Source organism: Seriola dumerili, unplaced genomic scaffold (assembly GCF_002260705.1).
Source record: "Seriola dumerili isolate Sdu_G_001 unplaced genomic scaffold, Sdu_1.0 BDQW01000550.1, whole genome shotgun sequence".
NCBI lineage: Eukaryota > Metazoa > Chordata > Actinopteri > Carangiformes > Carangidae > Seriola > Seriola dumerili.
The window spans coordinates 962,271-982,058 of NW_019174805.1; the positions used below are offsets into that span (position 1 = coordinate 962,271).

Below are 19,788 nucleotides of genomic sequence, written 5' to 3' on the forward strand. Positions count from 1 at the left end.
CCCTCAAGCTGCTTTTCTTCTCCTTCTTTGGTATTTTATTTCCCTTTCTGTCTCTGCTTTTTGAACTAAATGGAAATCTTTTTTTTTTCTGATCCATCCTCCTTTTGAATCTTGCTGTAACTGATGGTGGGGTGTAATTGTGTCTTTTCTCTGTCAGTCCTTCATCTCTTCTTCAGATGATTAGTCTTGATCGGCTGTGCACAGCAGGTCGTTCAGTTTGTAACAAGACAGCTGTTTACCAGGAGAGGTTTTTTTATTTTAATGGTAAAACTGTTCTACACAGAAGGACGATGAAATATCTGATGATTGCTAAAATAAAAACATTAATATTTCTGGGAATTGTATCCGCCTCATTGGTTCACTCAAGTTTTTTATTGTTATTGTCAGTTTTCTTGAACGTCACTGTTTTTCTGGAGTTTTGTAATGAACGATGATTATTTTTAGCATCAGTGTGGAGTTTGGAAATAGACACAGGAACAGTATGATGGGCTCTCCGGGGTGAATCATCAGCTCAAACAACGAGATGCTGAAATATAAAATTTTTGCGTCAACACCGCAACAACTTTAGGAGAGAGGTCAACTACAAGTCCCAGAGTGTTTTGAGCTGTAAGACGCATCCAGTTAGAAAGGATCGGACTCTGTTGCCATGCACAATCCGTTCACTTATGTATAACCTTTTATTCTTTGCTGTGACGCAGTGTTTCGCTCTGATTGCAGGGACGTTTTTTGAATATAACAGGGTTTGGTGTTTTTTTTTTTTCTTTTTCTATTTTCCCAGAACTGAGCAGCAGACTGCCACATCCTGCTGTGTCGGCTTCCACACCATTTAATTTCATCACATGAAGAGTCATTTGCTGTTTGTGCCTTTTGTGCATGTGGAAAAACTCAGACATTGCTACACTGAATGAATTCCAATCTGAAGGACACACATTCAGTCGCGGGAACGAGGCCGTGTAATTTGTCGTTTAACGCTTTTACATTTTCCTGCGACCGGAACTAATAAATTGAAAAATGTGATCTATTAATGTTTTGGTGTTCTGTGCAGAGAGAGAACCAGACACGCTGATATTTCCTGTGGACATGCATGATGCAAGGAAGAGATGGACAAATCACCTTTTCACTTGCATCTTCAGGAGTTTGATGTTTGTGCTGCGTTCACTGCTCCTGTGGTTCTAGTCAGTTCATCATGAGGCAAACACGACTTCTGCAAGTTCTGTGACAGAAACCGTTTCCCAATTCAGGGGCCGCATCCTTCGGAGGCTGCATTCGAAGACCGATTACGTCATTGTGGCGCGACTAGTCCCGTTTCGAAGGCTCCTTCAAGTGCATCGGTCTTTCCCCAGGCAACAAAGGCACCAACCAGCCGATCCTTAGTTGTCCGACCTATCCCATGATTCATTGCGCACCGGTAATAAAAATAATAAGGTTGCTAGGCAGTCGTGGACCACGAAGGCCGAACCAAAACGAGACGTTCCGGCCTACGGAAGGTTCTTGCTTTGCACCACCAACTTTTTACCCACCCTTAGAGTGAAAATCCTTTGTTGGCCAGTGTCTCATTATGGTCTGCCCTTCCCGGTCAATGACGGCTGTGAAGTGCCACACCTTCGTAGACCGCGTCCTCCGAAGGCCATAGTGTCAGAACTTATGTGAGTTTTTCTAATGTTACCAACCACTCAAAGCACTTTACACTACAAGCCACATTCACCCGTTCACTCTCACGCTCATACAGCACTTTACTATCACACGCTCACACACCGATGATGCATTGGGGGTAATTTGCGGTTCAGGATATTGCCCGTGCGGTCCGGCGGAGCCCGGAATCGAACCAATGACCTTCCCGATTAGTGAACGATGCAGCAAAATTTCAGGTTTGAGGGTTTCTCCCACTCTTCTGGAGACCACTGTGTGAAACTGCCGAATCTCTTCACTGAAACGAGTCGTTTTTAATGTGTCCATGTCAACAGCTTGATGTGCAGCTTCAGCCTCTGACGCGCTGCCGAGACTTTGAATAATGGCTGCATGTAAAGGCTGGTTGTCATAGAAATGCTCTGTGAGGCAGAATTAGAAAGGGCTGCCAACAAAGACCACATGATGGACGTGATAGTGACAAAAGCCAGCATGTACTCTGATCTGTGTGTGTGTGTGTGTGTGTGTGTGTTGCCTGGTTAATTTTAGTCCTTGCAGTCAAACACGTGCATGTGTCAGTAACGGTCTCTGTAGTCCTCTTACTGTGCAGGAAGGTTAATCAGCAGCTCTAATTAATTTCAGATCAATTAAATACTGAGTCTGTACACACAGACTCTTCTCCAGAAGTCAAATACATGTCTGCATCACAACTTCTTTCACTCTAACTGAAGTTTTGAAGACGATGAAGTGAAGATCAGTCCTTTTCCAGTTTGAGAATTTAAACTGAGAAACATTGTTTTTCTTTTCCTTTTTAAGCTCCATATTTTCTAATTCTGTGTTTTATTTGAAGTGTTGATCCATAAGAAGATATATTTGTGGTTTTAAGAACCAAAAACCATCTCAGTGTAGTTTTACATCTCCTCTCTCAGGCTTCTCTCTGCAGCTCTAGTAACAACAGGTCGGTGAGCCAATCAGAAGAGAGGAGGCTCTGAGCCTCTCTTCTGATTGGCTGACTGTTTTCTGAGTGATCCAATAAAAATACAGCAGATTTCAGGTAAAAACACTCAGAGAAACCAAATCCTGCAAGGTTTGGATGGTGGGTCCAGGTGGGCGGGGCTTGGTGACTGCTTTGTTGTGACATCACAAAGTTCCAGAAGTCCTGACGGCTGGTTTTAAGGCTCAGTTTCTGAATACAGGCTGTGTGCATTTCTCTGTGGACTGAGGCTTTGATACTTTCACAGTATTAATATAGAAGCTAGAGCTGATCTATAATCACACTACACATGGATATATACCTTTATATTATACTGGACCTTTAACTTATTCACTAAATGAGCTTGTTCTGTTCACTTAGCGCCTCCTGCTGTGTCTCTGCGTATACAAACAAAATAACATTTAAATAATGTTATGTAGGAATTTCGCTCCAGCAAAGATGGATCTTAGACATGTGAACATTAAAGCAGAAATCTACTTCTCCAGCTTCACACAGTCTGTTTGAGTCTGAAGCCCAGAATGAGATTTTTGTTGTTGTTGTTTTGAATGCAGGATGTTATTTCTGTTATTGGCTGGTTATCTGCTGTAAAAAAACGTCTTTGTGCGCTGTACAGAGAGTTTGATGAGCGGTGGACAGACTGCATCGTGCGTTATCTCAGCACAGTTAATTAGATTTGAGTGTAATTAACCAGAGACACAAGCAGGAATGCAAAGTAACAGCATTGCAGCGGTTGTTTTTATCACACCATGAAAAACTGCTCACTGATGCTGCACAAACACACAAACTGATTTTGGAAATACTTTAATCCTTATCAGGTATCGAGAGACTTCAGTCATCCAGCCTCTATTAGTTTCCAACCATTTTAAGGCACGTTTTAAACATAAGAAAACACACAGAGAGAAGATAGGAAGCTGATGCATATAACTGATTTGAACTGATTCTTCTTTCGATGAAGCAGCAGTGCACAGCTGCATAATTACATTTCTTCAAGTCCAAAATATAACAAACAAAGAAGTGGGCTGTGAAGTTAAAGTTTACTGGAGCATCAATTAGTTTAGTTTTTTTTTTTTGTTGGATAATTTCTGATTAGAGGAATCAGACCTGTTTTTAGGTTTGAAAACTCTCTGAACAAAAGGAAATTAAAGTTCTCAAAACAAAATCGAAATGATACAAAATGAAAATAAGCAAAGAAATGTCAAAACAAAGTGACAAGTCAGAGAGATGTTTTAATCAAAGCATCATCACTTCAAACTGTGTCAAACATCAAAAACAAGCAGGTTTGATAATGAATCTTTTCAGGTTCAGTACTTGTTTTAATTATCGTGAAACATTATTTTTACAGCTGACACCACTCGAATGGAGAGAATAATTTCTATACAAATACTGTTTTACTGTTTCCCTCTCGACATAAGCTTCACTGTGTGAGTGTGTGAGCGCACCTATCATGGACACCTGCTGTTACAGACTGGCTCAGAGTTCAGACAAATAAGGAGGAAGATCACACAAGGCTTAAAAATCAGGACGTGTTGAATCGGTGGAATCAGTTGTGTTAATGTAATGTATGGATGAGTGAAAATGTTGAGTGATGTCGCTGATGGGAGAGCGAGGGAGCGACGGACTGAGCAGGGAAGCTTTTAGAGGGTTGCCCAGCCCAGGTGAAGCGCTTCCTGGCCGATGACCTCCGCTCTGCTTGGTTGGTTCCTGAAAAGGAGGAGGAGGAAAAAGGGCGAACACACAGTTCAGGCAGAGCTGTGAGATATCCTCACCGCTGTGTTTCACGGACTTATTTTACCTCCTCTTCCTGCACTGCTCATGTTTTTTACCATGTAATTATCACCCCTGCTCTTCAGCAGCCGCAGGTGTGATTCCTTACAGGAGTGTGATGTTTTCATCCTTTATGTTATTTTATGTGTAAATCAGTAAATAGCACAGTTGTTGTTTCATTACTTTAAATTCATGTCATAGATATACAGATGATAATCCGCATGAGAATTAAAAGAAAAAGAAAACAAATCAGTTCTAATAATCGTCTGCTTACAGTGATCAATTTAACCCAGTCAGACGTCACTATAAGCAGTTTCCAGTGTATTTATATTATTTATTGTTAAAGTATAAACACGTCCTGACCTTCACCATCACTCAAACACTGAAGTGTTTCTACATTAGGAAACACAAAGTGAGTAAACAGTGAAATCATATTCAAAAGTTCCTCCGTCAGTCAGAACTTCTGACGTGCGACGTTAGTTTGACCCCCGTCAGTCTGATAATTCATTCATGCTCCTCGCTCGCAGTGCGGAGTTAATAAGGAGCCAGCGATCAGCGGGCCTCATCAGCGACGGCTGCAGAATGAATAAACGTGTCTGTCAGAGGCTCGGCAGTCTGCGCACGGATCCACACGACCACGTCTCTGATAAACTCTGTCGACCGGATAGAAAAACCCCTGTCAACTCATCCATGAGCAAATATCCATCTCTCAGTAATTAGTGCAGCCGGATGTCAGCCCTGACAGGAAGCGGTGACATGAGATGACAGCAACAGTATTATTTTATTAAATAATCAAATTCTTTATTTAATAACTGCTTTAATTCTTCGCTCTCAGGTGCTAAACTTCGAAGATTAAATCCCAAACTACTTTTTGTGTTTCATAAGAAAATCTTATTCTCGATGTCCTCGCTCCCACTGTTACCGCTGGGCTGGGTGAACCGAACAGGACTGGGAGTGCAGGGACCGGACTCACGGTTCCCAGATGATGAATCCTAAAGACCCTCTTGTTTTTCCTGAAGCGCCACCGCGAGGCCGACACTTGTGATTGCACAGCTATGCAACGAAATTTAGTGCATTTGGTGCACAAACGATCAGGATAAAAATAAAAGATGAGACAGAATAAATAGCATCAACATGAATTATAAAAACAGCAGAGGCCATGTTTTTTTTACTGGAGTACAGTGGATCTGTATTTATTATAATTTTTTGGTAAATATTTAAAACCAGAGAACAAGTAAAATGATCCTATAAACTGGTAGATTTCCTGTTTGTACCAGACACGTCCTGAAGGCTGAACTTGAGTCAACAAAGACTTATAGGATTGTTGTTTTTCTCCTCCCTTACACCCTGAAATGCAATTTCAAACCGCTCCAAAGATTCGGATCAGAAACTACAAACAGAAACAAAAAGGAGGCTGCAGTCGATAAGTCAGTACGAGTCAGTTTACCAAGCGGGTGAAGGACCAGACAAGGTCGACTTCTTTTTCAACAGTTCTTTCAGCTGAGGGTCTGTTGGTAAGAACAAGCTGCGAGCTGCCGACAGATCTGACAGATCTGATCAGTCTGATCAGTCCAGGACGGGTATCTGAGAGGTTCAGGGATGAATCTGCAGAATACTCTGTCTTCGAAGTTCAGCTCGGAGCATTTCGACACTGTTAGAGCTCTTTGTTGTAGAGATACAGCAAAGGACACTGTTTTTAAATCTATAATAGTGGTTCAGCTGTAATGTCACAACAAAGCTGGTTGTTGCTACCGAGAAACACTGAATTAAGGTCTGAAATTACAGGATATTCTTTAGATGACTGTATTTGAACATGTAGATATGATCCTTGAAAATGCTGGATATCAAACTTAAATACTTTTTTTGGTACAGACTGAAATTGCCTGTAGAGCCAGTTATCAAATCTCATCAGATATGAATCTTTGAGAATCTCGTAGCCCCTAATTTTACAGAATTTGACCAGTTTTAGACTCGAATTAATTAAAGGTCTTCTACATCTGCATGTGACAACCTTCAAAACTTCCGAAGTTTGGCTGAAAGCTGGGCAGTTAACTTTAAAAAGACATTTAGAACGTCTCACCGACTTAATCTTGGGCACGTCTGTTAATTCAGTTTATACTTTCCCCAATGTCCCTCCACCCCGTCCAACTAACGTCCAACAGGCCCCGTTCTCTCAAAGCAGAGCTGGAGATGTGGACGACACGAGCGCAAACACTGAGCATCAACCCGAGCAGCTTCTACCTTTTGGCAAAATTTTGGCTTTAGAGAAGATGACACCAAACAAAAAGAAGTCGAAAGTAAACACCGCAGAAAAACGACTTTGGTGACCAACGCGACCGATTCTGTTTTGTAACTTGGAACACACTCACATCGCTGAATCTAATTGTTCGTTAATCGTAATCGAGGTAAAAGAACAAGAAGTTTTGCTAGAAAAACAATGTGTGTATCATATTACGAGCTGAGAGAAGAGATGATGTCATTGATGATGCGTTCACAGGTGTTAAAAGTGCTGCGGGTGGAGCAGGCGTAGAAGCACAAGGTCTGATTTTGAGTTCAGAACTTGCTCCTCAGCGACAGGACTGGGTAACCCCCTCAGTGTGACTAAAGGAAGTTTGGATCAGTGTAAATGAGACACCGAGGGCTGATTTTTAACTGATTCTCTGGGGTTCCATTTTGAAACAGGCTCAAATTAAACGGCTTATCTTTTCCTCTCTCTTATCACCTCTGAATTTTCCACTTGTCTCTTTGACTTGAGGCCAGTTTCCATCATCGGAGCTGTTTAATCTCCCATTTGTGAAATGAGGTGCCGTTTTCTGCCCAATAAGCAAACGTCATTCAATTTCCACCCGGCTTTCATCTCCTCTTTTGAGTCTCGCTGACATCGAGTTTAACGGACGACTCATTGGATGATCTCCCGCTCGGTGTGAAGCTCTCAGACAGAACAGCCTTAGCGAAACTGCAGCGATGACAGGCGAGATGGGTTTTTATAAGACTCAGGGACACTTCACTTTCCACCAATTTCCTTTCTCGTCTTTTGTATTGATCATCCACAGACTGACAAACCAAGTCAAGGACACATGAGCCCAAAGAATCATGTACGTTTAGTTATAACCCTGTTTTCAAATCGTACGTATATCTGCTGGCAGCTGTGGCTCAGGTGGTTGAGTGCATCAGTCGTTGTGCTGTGAAGTGTCCTCAAACTAGAGACTGAACCCCAGAAAGCTTCCTAGATTTAAATTGTTTTGGCCACAGGAGAGAAATTCACCCAAACATACTGTGGGTTTACCTCGTGTCAAGGAGTTTGTCGGTTACTGGGGCCAGAAATAACTAAATTAGTGCTAAAGAGGTTTGTCCAGGGTAGAAGAAGAAGCAGAAACTAAAACTGCTTAGTTTGAAAGCATGCTGCTACTGCCAGCTGCATCTTTTTCTACAGAGTTTACCTTGGATAATGGCCTTCAGCGGACCACTCGATTGTTGGATTTCTTTTCATTATAAATTAATTTCTGATTAAATTTTGACAAGAAAAGTCTCATCATGCAGCTACTAAAATGTTTAAAAATACATAATATTTTATTTTTCATGTCTGTGTTATATTCAGATTCAGCCTAGACATTGAAACTATAGTGAAAGGGATCTATCTGTGCTGTTTTGTTCAGATGTATGAAGTTCAGTTTATTTAACATAATTTCAACAACATTTTCTCTGGTTTGATCAAAACTTGAGTTTGATTTTAACTGTGTATTTCAAAAATGGAAGTCCATTTGCATGTCATGTGACCCCGAGGTAAGATCCTTCCTGCCATAAAGAGACAGTAGAGAAGGTTTTCCTCTTCTCTTCAGTGCAGTGCGGGTGTTGTTGGAGCAGCATCTAGTGGACATCAGAGGGACTGCAGACAAACACGATGCAGCTTTCAGGACACAACCCTGGTTGAAGTTGTTCTCTCCTCCGTAATTGGTCGAGAGGCTCTTCCTGGTGAAGTGGTTGAACCTCTTACCTGAGACCCTCCCTCCTGATTGGCTAATCACTGCCATCTGTTACCACCTCAGCTGCTGTTTGGTTAATCACTACACCGTCCGCTTCTTCAGAGGAGACCTCTCCTGCTGTGTCTCCACTTCACCTTTTGATTGGTTTATTGATTTTGGATATTTCTGATTGGCTGCCTGATGAAATCTTTTTTTTTTTTTCCCTTTTTAAATTTTTTTTTCCTCTCAGCTGGACAACGTGGACGAGCAGGCGGCTCAGATCCGCAGAGAGCTGGACGGCAGGTTACAACTGGCCGAGAAGATCGCCAGGGTGAGAAACTCACTCACAAAACACACATTTTTTTTATTTTACTGCTCTTATTATACTATTTATTACAGATAGGCGTTTGATTTGTGTGTTCACGTCCCTGAAAACAGAAATATCCAACCTTCGAACTCATTGTTTAAACCCCCAGAGAGTTATCACCATCTTTTACCCTCTTTTAGCTCCTAGTTTTGGTGTTACAGCACATTTACCGTCTGGTTCAGTCTCTGTTTTGACAAACAGCAGTCAGACAGTTGGAGATGAGCTGGTGCAGAAAGTGGAACATCTAGAAGCTCAAGAGACAGGAGTTGGTGGAGACCAAACCAGAGCTAAAAAGGAAGACTGAATATGGGACTTACCTTCATTAGCTGGACGCAAACACAACTTGAGATCATCATGTTGCTCTCTGTCTGCTGGATGTTTGGCTTATTGCTAGTGTTAGCTGCTGCCCCCAAGTTACCAAAAAAAAATAGTTTCCCTTGTATTTTTACTTTATATTTGAATAAAATCCAATAAATCCAAATTGCAATCAATTAATTTTCTCGAGCCTGGCTAATCATTTAATTGTTTCAGCACATAAAGAGTGAAAACAGATGCACATCTATCTTGTTGAATGTGAACTCACAACCTTGTCAATTACTCCCACTGAAGTTTCTTTTCTCCTCTATGAAGAAAAGTACAATATTCACAGTCAAATCGGGTTCAGAGGAATCAACGAGATCACTGATTAAAATCCTGCTCAGTTGTCACAGGAAGTGTTTTTATTGGGAGACAGTTTCATGGTGGTATAACAAAGCGAACAAATGATCTCCTAATTAGCTGTTAGCCGCTGATTTTAATTGTTGTTGTTGTTGTTTTTATAGTTTAAAAGCCAAAAAAAATGAAGCTAATTGTTTAATGACGTGCATGTTGATGTGAAACCTTTGTGTTGACGCTTAACTCAGTCTGTGTCCCGCAGGAGAGGAGATACCCAAAGTTTGTCTCCGCTGACATGGAGGCTCTGTACGTGGAGGAGCTGCGTTCGTCCGTCAACCTGCTGATGGCGAACCTGGAGAGTCTGCCCGTGTCCAAAGGAGGTCCGGACTTCAAGCAGAAGCTCAAACGCTCCTCTATGAACAACTCCTTCCTGGACATGGGAGACGAGGGAGACATCCTGTCCAAGTCTGACGTCGTGCTGTCCTTCACTCTGGAGGTATGGCTGTCTTTGTGAGGACCAGGGTGAGGACGTTTTGTCCAGACCTCACTTTCTGATGCACATTGGTTAGAATGATGGTGAGGTAGGGGATGCATTATGTGTGTCCTCACAAAGATAGAGGTACAAACAAAGTGTGTGTGTTTCTCAATGATCTATCAATTCCAGTAATTTATCGCAAAATAACACAAAAATATAATATATCACTGCAGTTTTAATGAAAGCAGATCCTGATGGCGTTGAAGATTCCGCTTGTTAAACCTTGCAGCTTAAATCCATAAACACGTAATGAGGTTTTATGTGTTTGGTTAGTGCTTTCTCTGGTAAACAGGCTTGATCTGCATTTACTGCTCATCCACCGTTGTCAGCCTGAACTTCTAAAGTGCTTTATTCAAACAGACTGCAGTGGTGGAGGTGGAGCAGTTAAATAACTGATCATCGTTTGATATGACTGAATTCGGCTCTCCGTCTCGTCCTCTGGTGTTTTCAGATCGTGATCGTGGAGGTCCAGGGTCTGAAGTCCGTCGCTCCAAACCGGATCGTTTACTGCACCATGGAGGTGGAGGGAGGAGAGAAGCTGCAGACGGACCAAGCTGAAGCCGCCCGGCCACAGTGAGTTCTTCTTCTTCCAGTGTTTCGGTTTGATCTCAGAGAGGAGTTTAACTCATCGTCACATATCGACCTCCAGACCAGTTGTGGTGTCACAAAATCATCTTAAATGAGATTTTCAGTGAGCACAGAGATTTTCTGCAGATGAATGTGAAAACGTCCTTCACTGTCAAACTCATTCCTTAACTGTACATTCACCGTTCTGCACAGTGAAGGTCAAACAGCCGCATGTTGTAACAAAAAGCCCAACACATGTTTGAGTGGAGTGGTGCTTAAAAGAAAGATGCAGTACTGTTGAGCATTTTAACTGTCATTTATAACATTTCTTAAGGTTCCTCTGGAGTGTTTGGACCTAAATTTGATGTGTGTTGGAAAAAACGTAAGAAAGGTTTCCTGATTCAAATCAATAAATATCTGATGATAAGATTTGCTGGCAACTTTCAATACTCTGCACTTTAGGTTTTACAGATCTGGTTTAAACTGGTTGAGTAAATGGCAGTGGCATCTTGTTTCCACCTCGTAAGGAAATAATTAGTAATGTCAAATGGTCAGTTGGTCAAACCACCGCTTTGGTCCAAACTGAAATATCTTGCATTCAGGATTTCCATAGGATGAACTCTACTGACAGTTTTCAGTTTCTTGCTGTAGATACCAGCCGGGTTTCCATCGCAGTTTTATGCAAAGCAGATCAATTCTTTCTATTTTTTTTTCCAACAATACACAATTGCAAAAGGTCTGTGTTTCCATTGAGTGGTGTAATCCAAATAAAGCTGGGTTTTCTCCTCACGTTATATCCTTCCAAATAAATGTGACAATGGAATTTTCAGCAGTCTGCCTCATCTTGAATACCAAAAAAAAAAGCATGTCCGTTTCAATTTTGCGAGATATTGCTTTGTTGGATAGTCTGAAAAACCACCTCATGTGAGCGTATGTATTCACGTGTTTTAATGTCTTGTTTTTAAGTTCGCAATTTCAATTTACCGTTAAGCAGGTAAATGGAAACGCACCTATTGATTGGACCCTTCTGCAGCTTAAAATGACGATGTTTTACAGCAACAAGACGAAGTCCTCATTGTTGTTATTAGATATTTAAAGATGTGCATTCACGTCATGGACCCTTCCATCAGGACAACTTCAAACAAAGAATTGGCCCAATTCAAGCCAGGGAATGTGGCGGTTACCATCTCAGAGCCGACATTTTCTCAGCTGCGGTGTGAGACCAGCCCATAGAGACAAATCTAAAGAGCAGGAGTCATTAAGTAGAAGCAGGTGGGATCCTAACAAAGGTTACTGTTGATGGATAGTGTGACACGGAGCTCTGGGGTGTGTTTGTGCAGAGGAAACACAAACTGTGTTCAGAGCTAATGTTCACTACACAGGAAGCTTCAGTCTGTTCTTGACGCCTAATTGGATTAACGTCTGAGCTCTTGATGATGAAGTGAACACACAGGACTCGGTGAAACGCCTCCGTAACACAGTTCCCCGACACTGAACCCCTGCAGAGCCACAGCTTTGAAATGCAAACAGAAGAAGACTAAGCTCTACGTTTTATGTAGCAGGGGAAGAGTTTGACCCTTAGCTTCCACAAACACCACACTCACCCGCCCCGAGCCATGCTTCTCATCCTGCAGTCAAGGCTGGTGCAGCCAGAGGAGGAGGCTGTTATGTAACAGTGATGGGAACCGGTCTTTCCTCAACACACAAAACATAAACACACATTCTGTTTTTTTGGAGGGAGCTCAAAGCCGTCCTTATATTTCAGTTCTCAGTCCCAGTCAGACCTCTGATGTCTTTCACTACTTTAAAGAGTAGAGAGACTTTGTAGAGAGACTGAAGCTCCTGTGAGGCTGTAATGTTTATTACACCATACACCAGCAAACTAAACGGTTACTGGTACGTACTCTTAGCTTCTTATAAAAAAATCTCTGCATAAAATGTACAGTTTGACCTGAGGGTGGCGCCAGAGGAAAGGTCATAACATTGTTTTATGCTCTGTACGGTGGCTGTTTTAAGACATCTCAGCTCTCATCTGTAATTTCATTACAAACATTACCATGCTGACAAGCTACCAATGTTGTTACAGTCCTATTGTAATGCTAACATGCTAAAGGGCTAACATTTGCATGTTAATGCTCCATTTTTTCCTCTTCTTCTGTGTTTTATTTGAAGTGTTGATCCATAAGAAGATGTATTTGTGGTTTTAAGAACCAAAACCCATCTCAGTGTAGTTTTACATCTCCTCTCTCAGGCTTCTCTCTGCAGCTCTAGTAATAACAGGTCGGTGAGCCAATCAGAAGAGAGGAGGCTCTGAGCCTCTCTTCTGATTGGCTGACAGTTTTCTGAGTGATCCAATAAAAATATAGCAGAGAAACCAAATCCTGCAAATGTTTGGATGGTGGGTCCAGGTCAGTGGGGTTTTGGGGTGTGGCTTAGAGCGGTGACTCCTTTGTTGTGACGTCACAAACTTACAGAACCTAGACCTGCTTTACAATCAAAAAGACATAGAAATATGAAAGTGAAAAGGCACAAATTATATATCTTCTTATGGCTCAACAATTAAAACACAATAGTGGAATGGGAAAATATGGGACCTTTAAATCAAACGTTTTACACCTTGGAAGTAAATAAAACGGAAGTAGCTAAAATATCGGAACGTGTTTTTCCTGAATCGCCTCTGACCAGAAAAATGATTCCACTGATTCTGACTGGTTCTCCTCCATCTTGCTCCTGTTTAGCAGAAAGCTTTCATTCCCACCTGTTAACTGTGTGCTCTTCTTTGCCGTGGCGTCGCAGCCTTGTCACTCTGCGCTCAAAGTTCTCGGTGACAGTTGTTGGTGGTTGGATGCCTGACGGACGGCGGGGGTCTGCGCCGTAATGAGGCTGCCCTTTCACACGCTCCGGCTCTGGTTTCTTTTTCTTTTTCCTCTGAAGGGCCCCTGTCTTCCAGAATCAGAGCCAATTAGTAAAGCTCACCATCACCTGACGACCTCGCTGGTCAACAGGGATCCTGTGAGCTGTGAACTGGCTTTACTGCAGCTCCTGTAACCTTCACCGTAATTAGCCTGCAGAGCACTTTCACATCCCTCATCTTCAATAACACACCCGTGCTCTTAATGACATTGTAGTTAACTGTAATTACACGGACAACATGATTAGCTGTGATTACACCGGCGTCCAATTGCTCTGATGACTCCTGCGGTTGTAGCGTAACAGCGCCTTAATCACTGAGGACCTTTTCATTAGTAATACCCTTAATTATTGTGGAATGTCAAGCATCTGTGATCCACTTTGCAGACCTCACCACTGTTTCTGCATGTTTACTACAAATGATGTACACTCCGAACGATTGATCAGTTCCCCTCAGATTCCTCTCAGGTTGGCTTTAGTTGTTTCTGTTCAGGATTGATTTATATTTTAAAAAAATGTAAATGAAGTTTGTTAATTGTCTTGGTTGTGGTTCAGGGTTCAGGGTTTAACACACAAACTAACGCATCTTCCTCTAGAAAAATGGAGTCGGATGAAACGTGGACCAGACTGTGACGGTGCAATGAATCATTTTCTGTCCGATTCAGACCAATGTTGAACAACACATCACAAACGTTGTCCAGTCCTAATTCCCCCAGATAAGAACAATCTCCAGAATCAAACCAGTGCTCAGAAAAAGTCATTCACAAGTTTATCTCCTCTTCCTCTCTGGCGTAAACCAAAAGTCACTCTCCCGCCACCAACTAGTTCAGAATACAAGCTGGCTCGAGGCTGAAATCTAAAGGTGCCCTCGGCTTTAGAACGACAAGCCGGGAGAGATAAGGCAGAATCAGTGTGATGTCGTCTTTTTTATTATCCTCTTATTGCTTTCTTTTCTTACTGCATCTACTCTCTCTAATTGTTTTTACTTATATTGAAGTATATAGTACGTCTTCCCTCTTTAACTTTACCTCCTGTCTGACCTGCTGTTGTCTGGCCGTGCCAAGCGCCAACCTCTGGGGCTGAAACATGAAGCCAACGTTGAAGTGCTAAAAACTGCAGTTCCTCTAATGTCCACTAGAGACTGGCTTGAACAGTGAGTCAATCCCCATAGACTCCCATGATAAAATATCCAACTTTACAGCAGAAATAAACATGTTTACAGCCTGGTACAAAAAAAGTGTGTTGGTTTAATTAAGTAATTCATGTCTTTTCTTTGGTCGTGTCCGTGCCTCGACCATTTCCCAAAATATATCGTTGAGTCGTTAGACCTAGTTCACAGCGCCGTCCAGCTCTCTACTCTCAGATACTCACGCTACTCTATCAACTCTGCTCACTGCCGCCCCCATATGTGCACGCTCACTAACCGCCACCCCCTCCCCCAACCATCTTGTCAGTGATTGGCTGGAACGTGGTTTGTTATGTTTTGGGGCACAGCCTGTGCCCCTAGTGTTTGTTTGCCATTTGTGACGCCTGTGTTGTCTCCAGAGGCCGCGGTTTTTCACAGTGTATTCAGGGGGCAGGCAGCTAGCGGATCAAGGGGAGATGCACTGAAACCATGCAGGAATGCATAGTGCACCTTTAATATTATTAATGAACACAATTAACAGCTGAGATTTCACCATGAAATTGTCTAGTTTTGATATTTTTATTATTCAATGTCTCAGAATGAAACCATCATTATGTTATCACTCACGTTAAAACACTGATCTCAGGTCAGTTAAAACATGAGCTGTTTGTATCAGTGTCTCCTCAGGCTTTTGCATCTGATGTCTCTGATTACTTTAAAAATACTGTGTGTGTGTGTGTGTGTGTGTGTGTGTGTGTGTGTGTGTGTGTGTGTGTGTGTGTGTGTGTGTGTGAAGCAAACACACCTTTCAGCACAATGTTGCCTTGGAAACTGGGCAAACTGAATATGGAGCTCGACTTTGCTTCTCACCCTCAACAAGTGAAGGGGTCACCACTTGTCATCTGTGTGCACCACACACATATACACACTCACAGATGCACACTCTTGCACACGTAAACTGACAGTTTTGACATAAAGGCGTGTAATCACAGGAGCGCGGCTCTCGGTGTGTATAATGGCCGTGTCCTCATCATCCTGAACAGAGGGCTCACTCCGCTCCATTAGACTTTCTGTGAGATGAACAATAAGTGATTCTTGATAACAGCTGCCACTGATGGGACTGTTTATCGCCTCTGGATCTGTGACTAAGACCTGATGTGATGTTATTATAGGAAACAGCAAAATGAGCAGGGTGACCTCTTGTTGTTGTGATCTTTGCAGCAACTGCGATTAAAAATGAAAACGCCTGTTTTTAGATGTACATTATATTCTTTTCTTTGCAGTAGCTACACTTGGGGCTTTGTTTGTGCTTTTGAAAACAGAAACAGACTCTGTTTCTCATGAGGCTTTAGGGAACTAAAAAACTGTATCCTCATAAAGCTTGAGTGCATCTCACGAGCTCATCTCTCCCTGTGAGATTATAATCTGCAAAATATCACCTGAGATTCAGTCGAGCTCGACAGATGCTGTATGTGCTGGAACAATCAACAAACACCATCTCTCGCAAAAAAATACTTATTGAAGCCTAAAACTGTGTCGCTGGCTTGTATAGATACAAAATGAAGCAGGATTCTATTTTTATTCATAAATGGATTTTGTGATTGATATTCTGACACCCTCCATGTTTTATACATTATACAACAGTTAGTTCTGACCAAGTAATTTGATTGGACAAGAGGCATTCCATGTGTGCTGATGCAAGAGTACAACCAGAGAATTTGGTACAACAGCACTGGGACTTTTAACTACATGTATCACTCCGCTTCACAGGTAGTCTGTTAACCGTTAATTAGCGTTACATTAACGGTTGTTATCTGTCTTCGATTGTAACAAACTTTGCACAACGAAGATAAATATGTTTCCAGAAATATCATTTGAATTAAATTATGTATGGTAGTCAGAAGTGGATGGATACTTCAGCGCATGCTCGCGTGCGGGTCAGTGTTGTCTGCGGCCTCACCCATGACCGAATCGCAACCATATACAGTACTCCCGCTCGTGTTGTATTGCTAACGGCACACTGTGGGCTGCAATATCAGTGTTTTCCCGCGTCCTGGAAAACTGCCGCCCAGTTTCCAGTCATGTTAACACATAAAATGTCCTGGAAAGTTATTTCAGCATTCTCCTAGTGTCGGGCAAAGTTATGTTCAGGGTCATGTTGACGTTCAAATGGTAGGCTAGCTAAAATTCTAAATACTGTCTATAGGGGAGAGTGGGGTAAGTAGTGCCATTTTTTACTTAAAGTGCCTTTAAAGCAAGGGGACTACAGTAATGCCTCCAACTAAAATATGTACATATAGTTTAGGATGTTGTGCATCCTTGGGAACAATCACTTTGGATCTTAAATAAACTGTTTGAGAAATGTAGCTTTAGAAAAAAAAGTGGTCTTGTGGCACAACTTGCCCCCGGTGCGGGGTAAGTTGTGCCATTAGAGAGAATACACTGGGGTAAATTGTGCCATTGATAATTGAAGTAAAACAGATCATTTTAATCTCACAAACGATAATGCTATATAAAAGCAAGACAAATTCAATACAAAATTACGTATTTAACGTTTATTTAACAAACAAGGCCTGACATGAACTTGCTGCTAGTGTCATAATATGTTGAGCTAGCTCTTTCTCCATGTTCTCATTGAAGACTTGTTTGGCCACTGCTGTTCTTTCATAGCCTGGCTTTGTTACTTCTCCTATTTTTTTCTTATCCATATATCTTTTTATGGTCATCCTGCAGATCTTCATCTCCTTTCCAACCTGACGTATCGTCTTCCCCTGTTGCACCTCTTTTACTGCTCTTTCCAGCTCCTCAAGAGGAGTTGAAACCCTCTCTGTCTTCCGTTTGTCTTCACGTGGCATGATGGATTTTGGTCTAAAATTAAGAATGTCACATAGTTTTATTGATCAAATGAAAGAATACAATGTACAATAACAATAAAATACAATAAAGTAATATATAGTAAATAATCATAAGTTGGGTAACCCAGGCCCTTTGGCACAAATTACCCCAAGCCCACCATTTTGAAAAAATGCATCCCCTAGCTGTTTTGAGCTTGCATCATGCTAACTGTATAGACTCATGGTGTAGCTTACTAAAGCACTAAAACGTGTGTGAACTGTTTTCAAAGTTATCTATAATTGTTCAAACACAGCAATCAAAAAAACATGATCATAGAAAATTTACTTTGGAGGGCAAAAAATTGTTTTTTGAACTTAAATGTGCTTACCTCTCAAGCCATGTGTCTCCCTTATTTGCAGGATGAGTGAAACAGATGCCTCTTCATGTGATCACATGACCAACTTCTTCTATGGTTTTCTAGATAACAGGGGTGGCACTACTTGCCCCTTGGCACTAATTACGCCACTCTCCCCTATACTGTCAGTAATATAAGACAGTATTTTGAATAGGCGGTTTTGTTTGGCAATGCAGTGAACGCACCTCGAAGTCACGTCACATGCGATGGGGGTTGGAAATCTGAGGAATGTAAGTTACGTTATCCTTTTTAATGTACATGCGTCACTGTTGGCTGCTAACGGTGGCAGTTTATGTCAAGGTTCTAGACTAACGGTCGCAACGGTTTAGCATGTTTCGTTCAGTTGTTTGCTAGCTTGTTTTGCTCGTAGCTAAAGTTTAAAGATTTGTGATTCAAATCTGGCGGAGCAAATTGGTAAATGTGAGTTGGTTCATTGCTGAGAGTTGGATAATAATAAATGTGAAGCCGGGTTCAATACAACAAATGGAAGTCAAACTGTATGTTAGCCAAACACCGGCTGAATAGTTGCTAACGGCTAACGGCACTTTTTTACTTTGCTAGCATCTTTGCTAGCGTCACTTCAAACCCGATATTGCGTTGTTCAGGTAAAACAGACCATAATATGACGTGACATGTTTTACTGTTGTAGTGGTAGCTCACAGTGGGTGTGATTAACATCGTTAAAGATTTTACTTCCTGTAACTAGTAAGGGGGTTCAAGTGTGATAAACTGGTAATACCCAGCAACAGTAAATAATCTGTGCTAATTCAACATTGAATCATACATTTAACTGCACGTTCAGTCTAGACTTTTCAGTAGGGAAAATTGTAGGCTATTATTGTGTTATTAATGTTCAAGCAGGAATGGTTAATATAATTCATAAAGAGGTTATATATTAATGATGATGATAATTAGAAGATTTTACTTATGAATTCCTGCATTCAGGATAAGCAAGATTTTATAAAGTCAAGTATAGACTGCTCTTATTTCTGCAAATAGGAACATATTGGTGTATGGTGTGATTCCTGTCATCATATGAGCTCGATCATCACTGGAAATGTCCTGGAAAAGTCCTGGAAAATGATCTTTACAAAAGAGTGGGAACCCTGAATTTTAGAAATTGACCTGCTGACCAAATACTACAGAATATGTTCATATCTTATTGTGTGGACCAGTTAACGAATCTCAGCTAACCTTGGTTTCAAAAATGCGACGTTTCTATAAGCTGCTTCACAGTAAAAGCCTCCTACTGGTTTTTAAGGTTAAGCAACAGCGGCAGGAAATGTTGGGTCAGATCTTGCCACAGCCCAGCTGGTGCAGGTGAAACTGGGCCAAGTGAAAAAGTCCTAATTGTGAGTCTGTTTGTTTGTCCCTCAGGTGGGGGACTCAGGGGGACTTCACCACGACTCACCCTCTGCCCTCGGTCAAAGTAAAGCTGTTCACAGAGAGCACCGGGGTCCTGGCTCTGGAGGACAAGGAGCTGGGCCGGGTGAGTCCACCTGCACTGCACTGCACTTTATTTATCAGTTTGATCACCTCACTTCGTTTGATCTCTGTTGACCTAAAGAGAAAATGAACTCAACTGTCTCCCTGGAAAATGAACTAATTAACCACTGAACTACTGAATTGACAGGGTCATATTTTTAAATCCAGACAAACATCATTGTGGACCTCCATGTTTCCTGGTATCAGAAGCTGACTGGTAACAGTCAGATCTCATCACTTTCACATCCTGTTGATTCTGACAGCAGCAAATCAGTCAGCATCAGTATCAACACCACAGCATGTGAGGGGGGAGGAAGGGGTGGGTTGGTTTAATTTTAAAAGAATGTGTCCTTTTAGAGACGTCTTGGATTATGTTAGTGTGTAAAAGACATTTTTACCATGAATTCTGCCTTTTCATATGAAATTAAGTCTTCAGATGACCCAGGCATCCAAAGTCTGGTTCAGAGCTTTAACTGGTAACCAGATTTTGTGACTCTCTCCCAGTTCCTGTGAATCATCATGTGTCTCTATTATGTGACCACAGACAA

The 19,788-nt window shown here is 41.7% G+C and overlaps 1 protein-coding gene across 1 annotated transcript in view; it reads left to right on the top strand.

Annotated features, from left to right (window-relative positions):
* cadps2 (calcium dependent secretion activator 2) overlaps positions 1-19,788 on the top strand; it is a 208,828-nt gene that overhangs the window by 95,344 nt on the left and 93,696 nt on the right. The window contains 4 exon segments of the mRNA XM_022764550.1: positions 8,597-8,677; positions 9,630-9,863; positions 10,354-10,475; positions 19,133-19,244. Of these exon segments, the coding sequence (XP_022620271.1) occupies positions 8,597-8,677; positions 9,630-9,863; positions 10,354-10,475; positions 19,133-19,244 (549 nt within the window).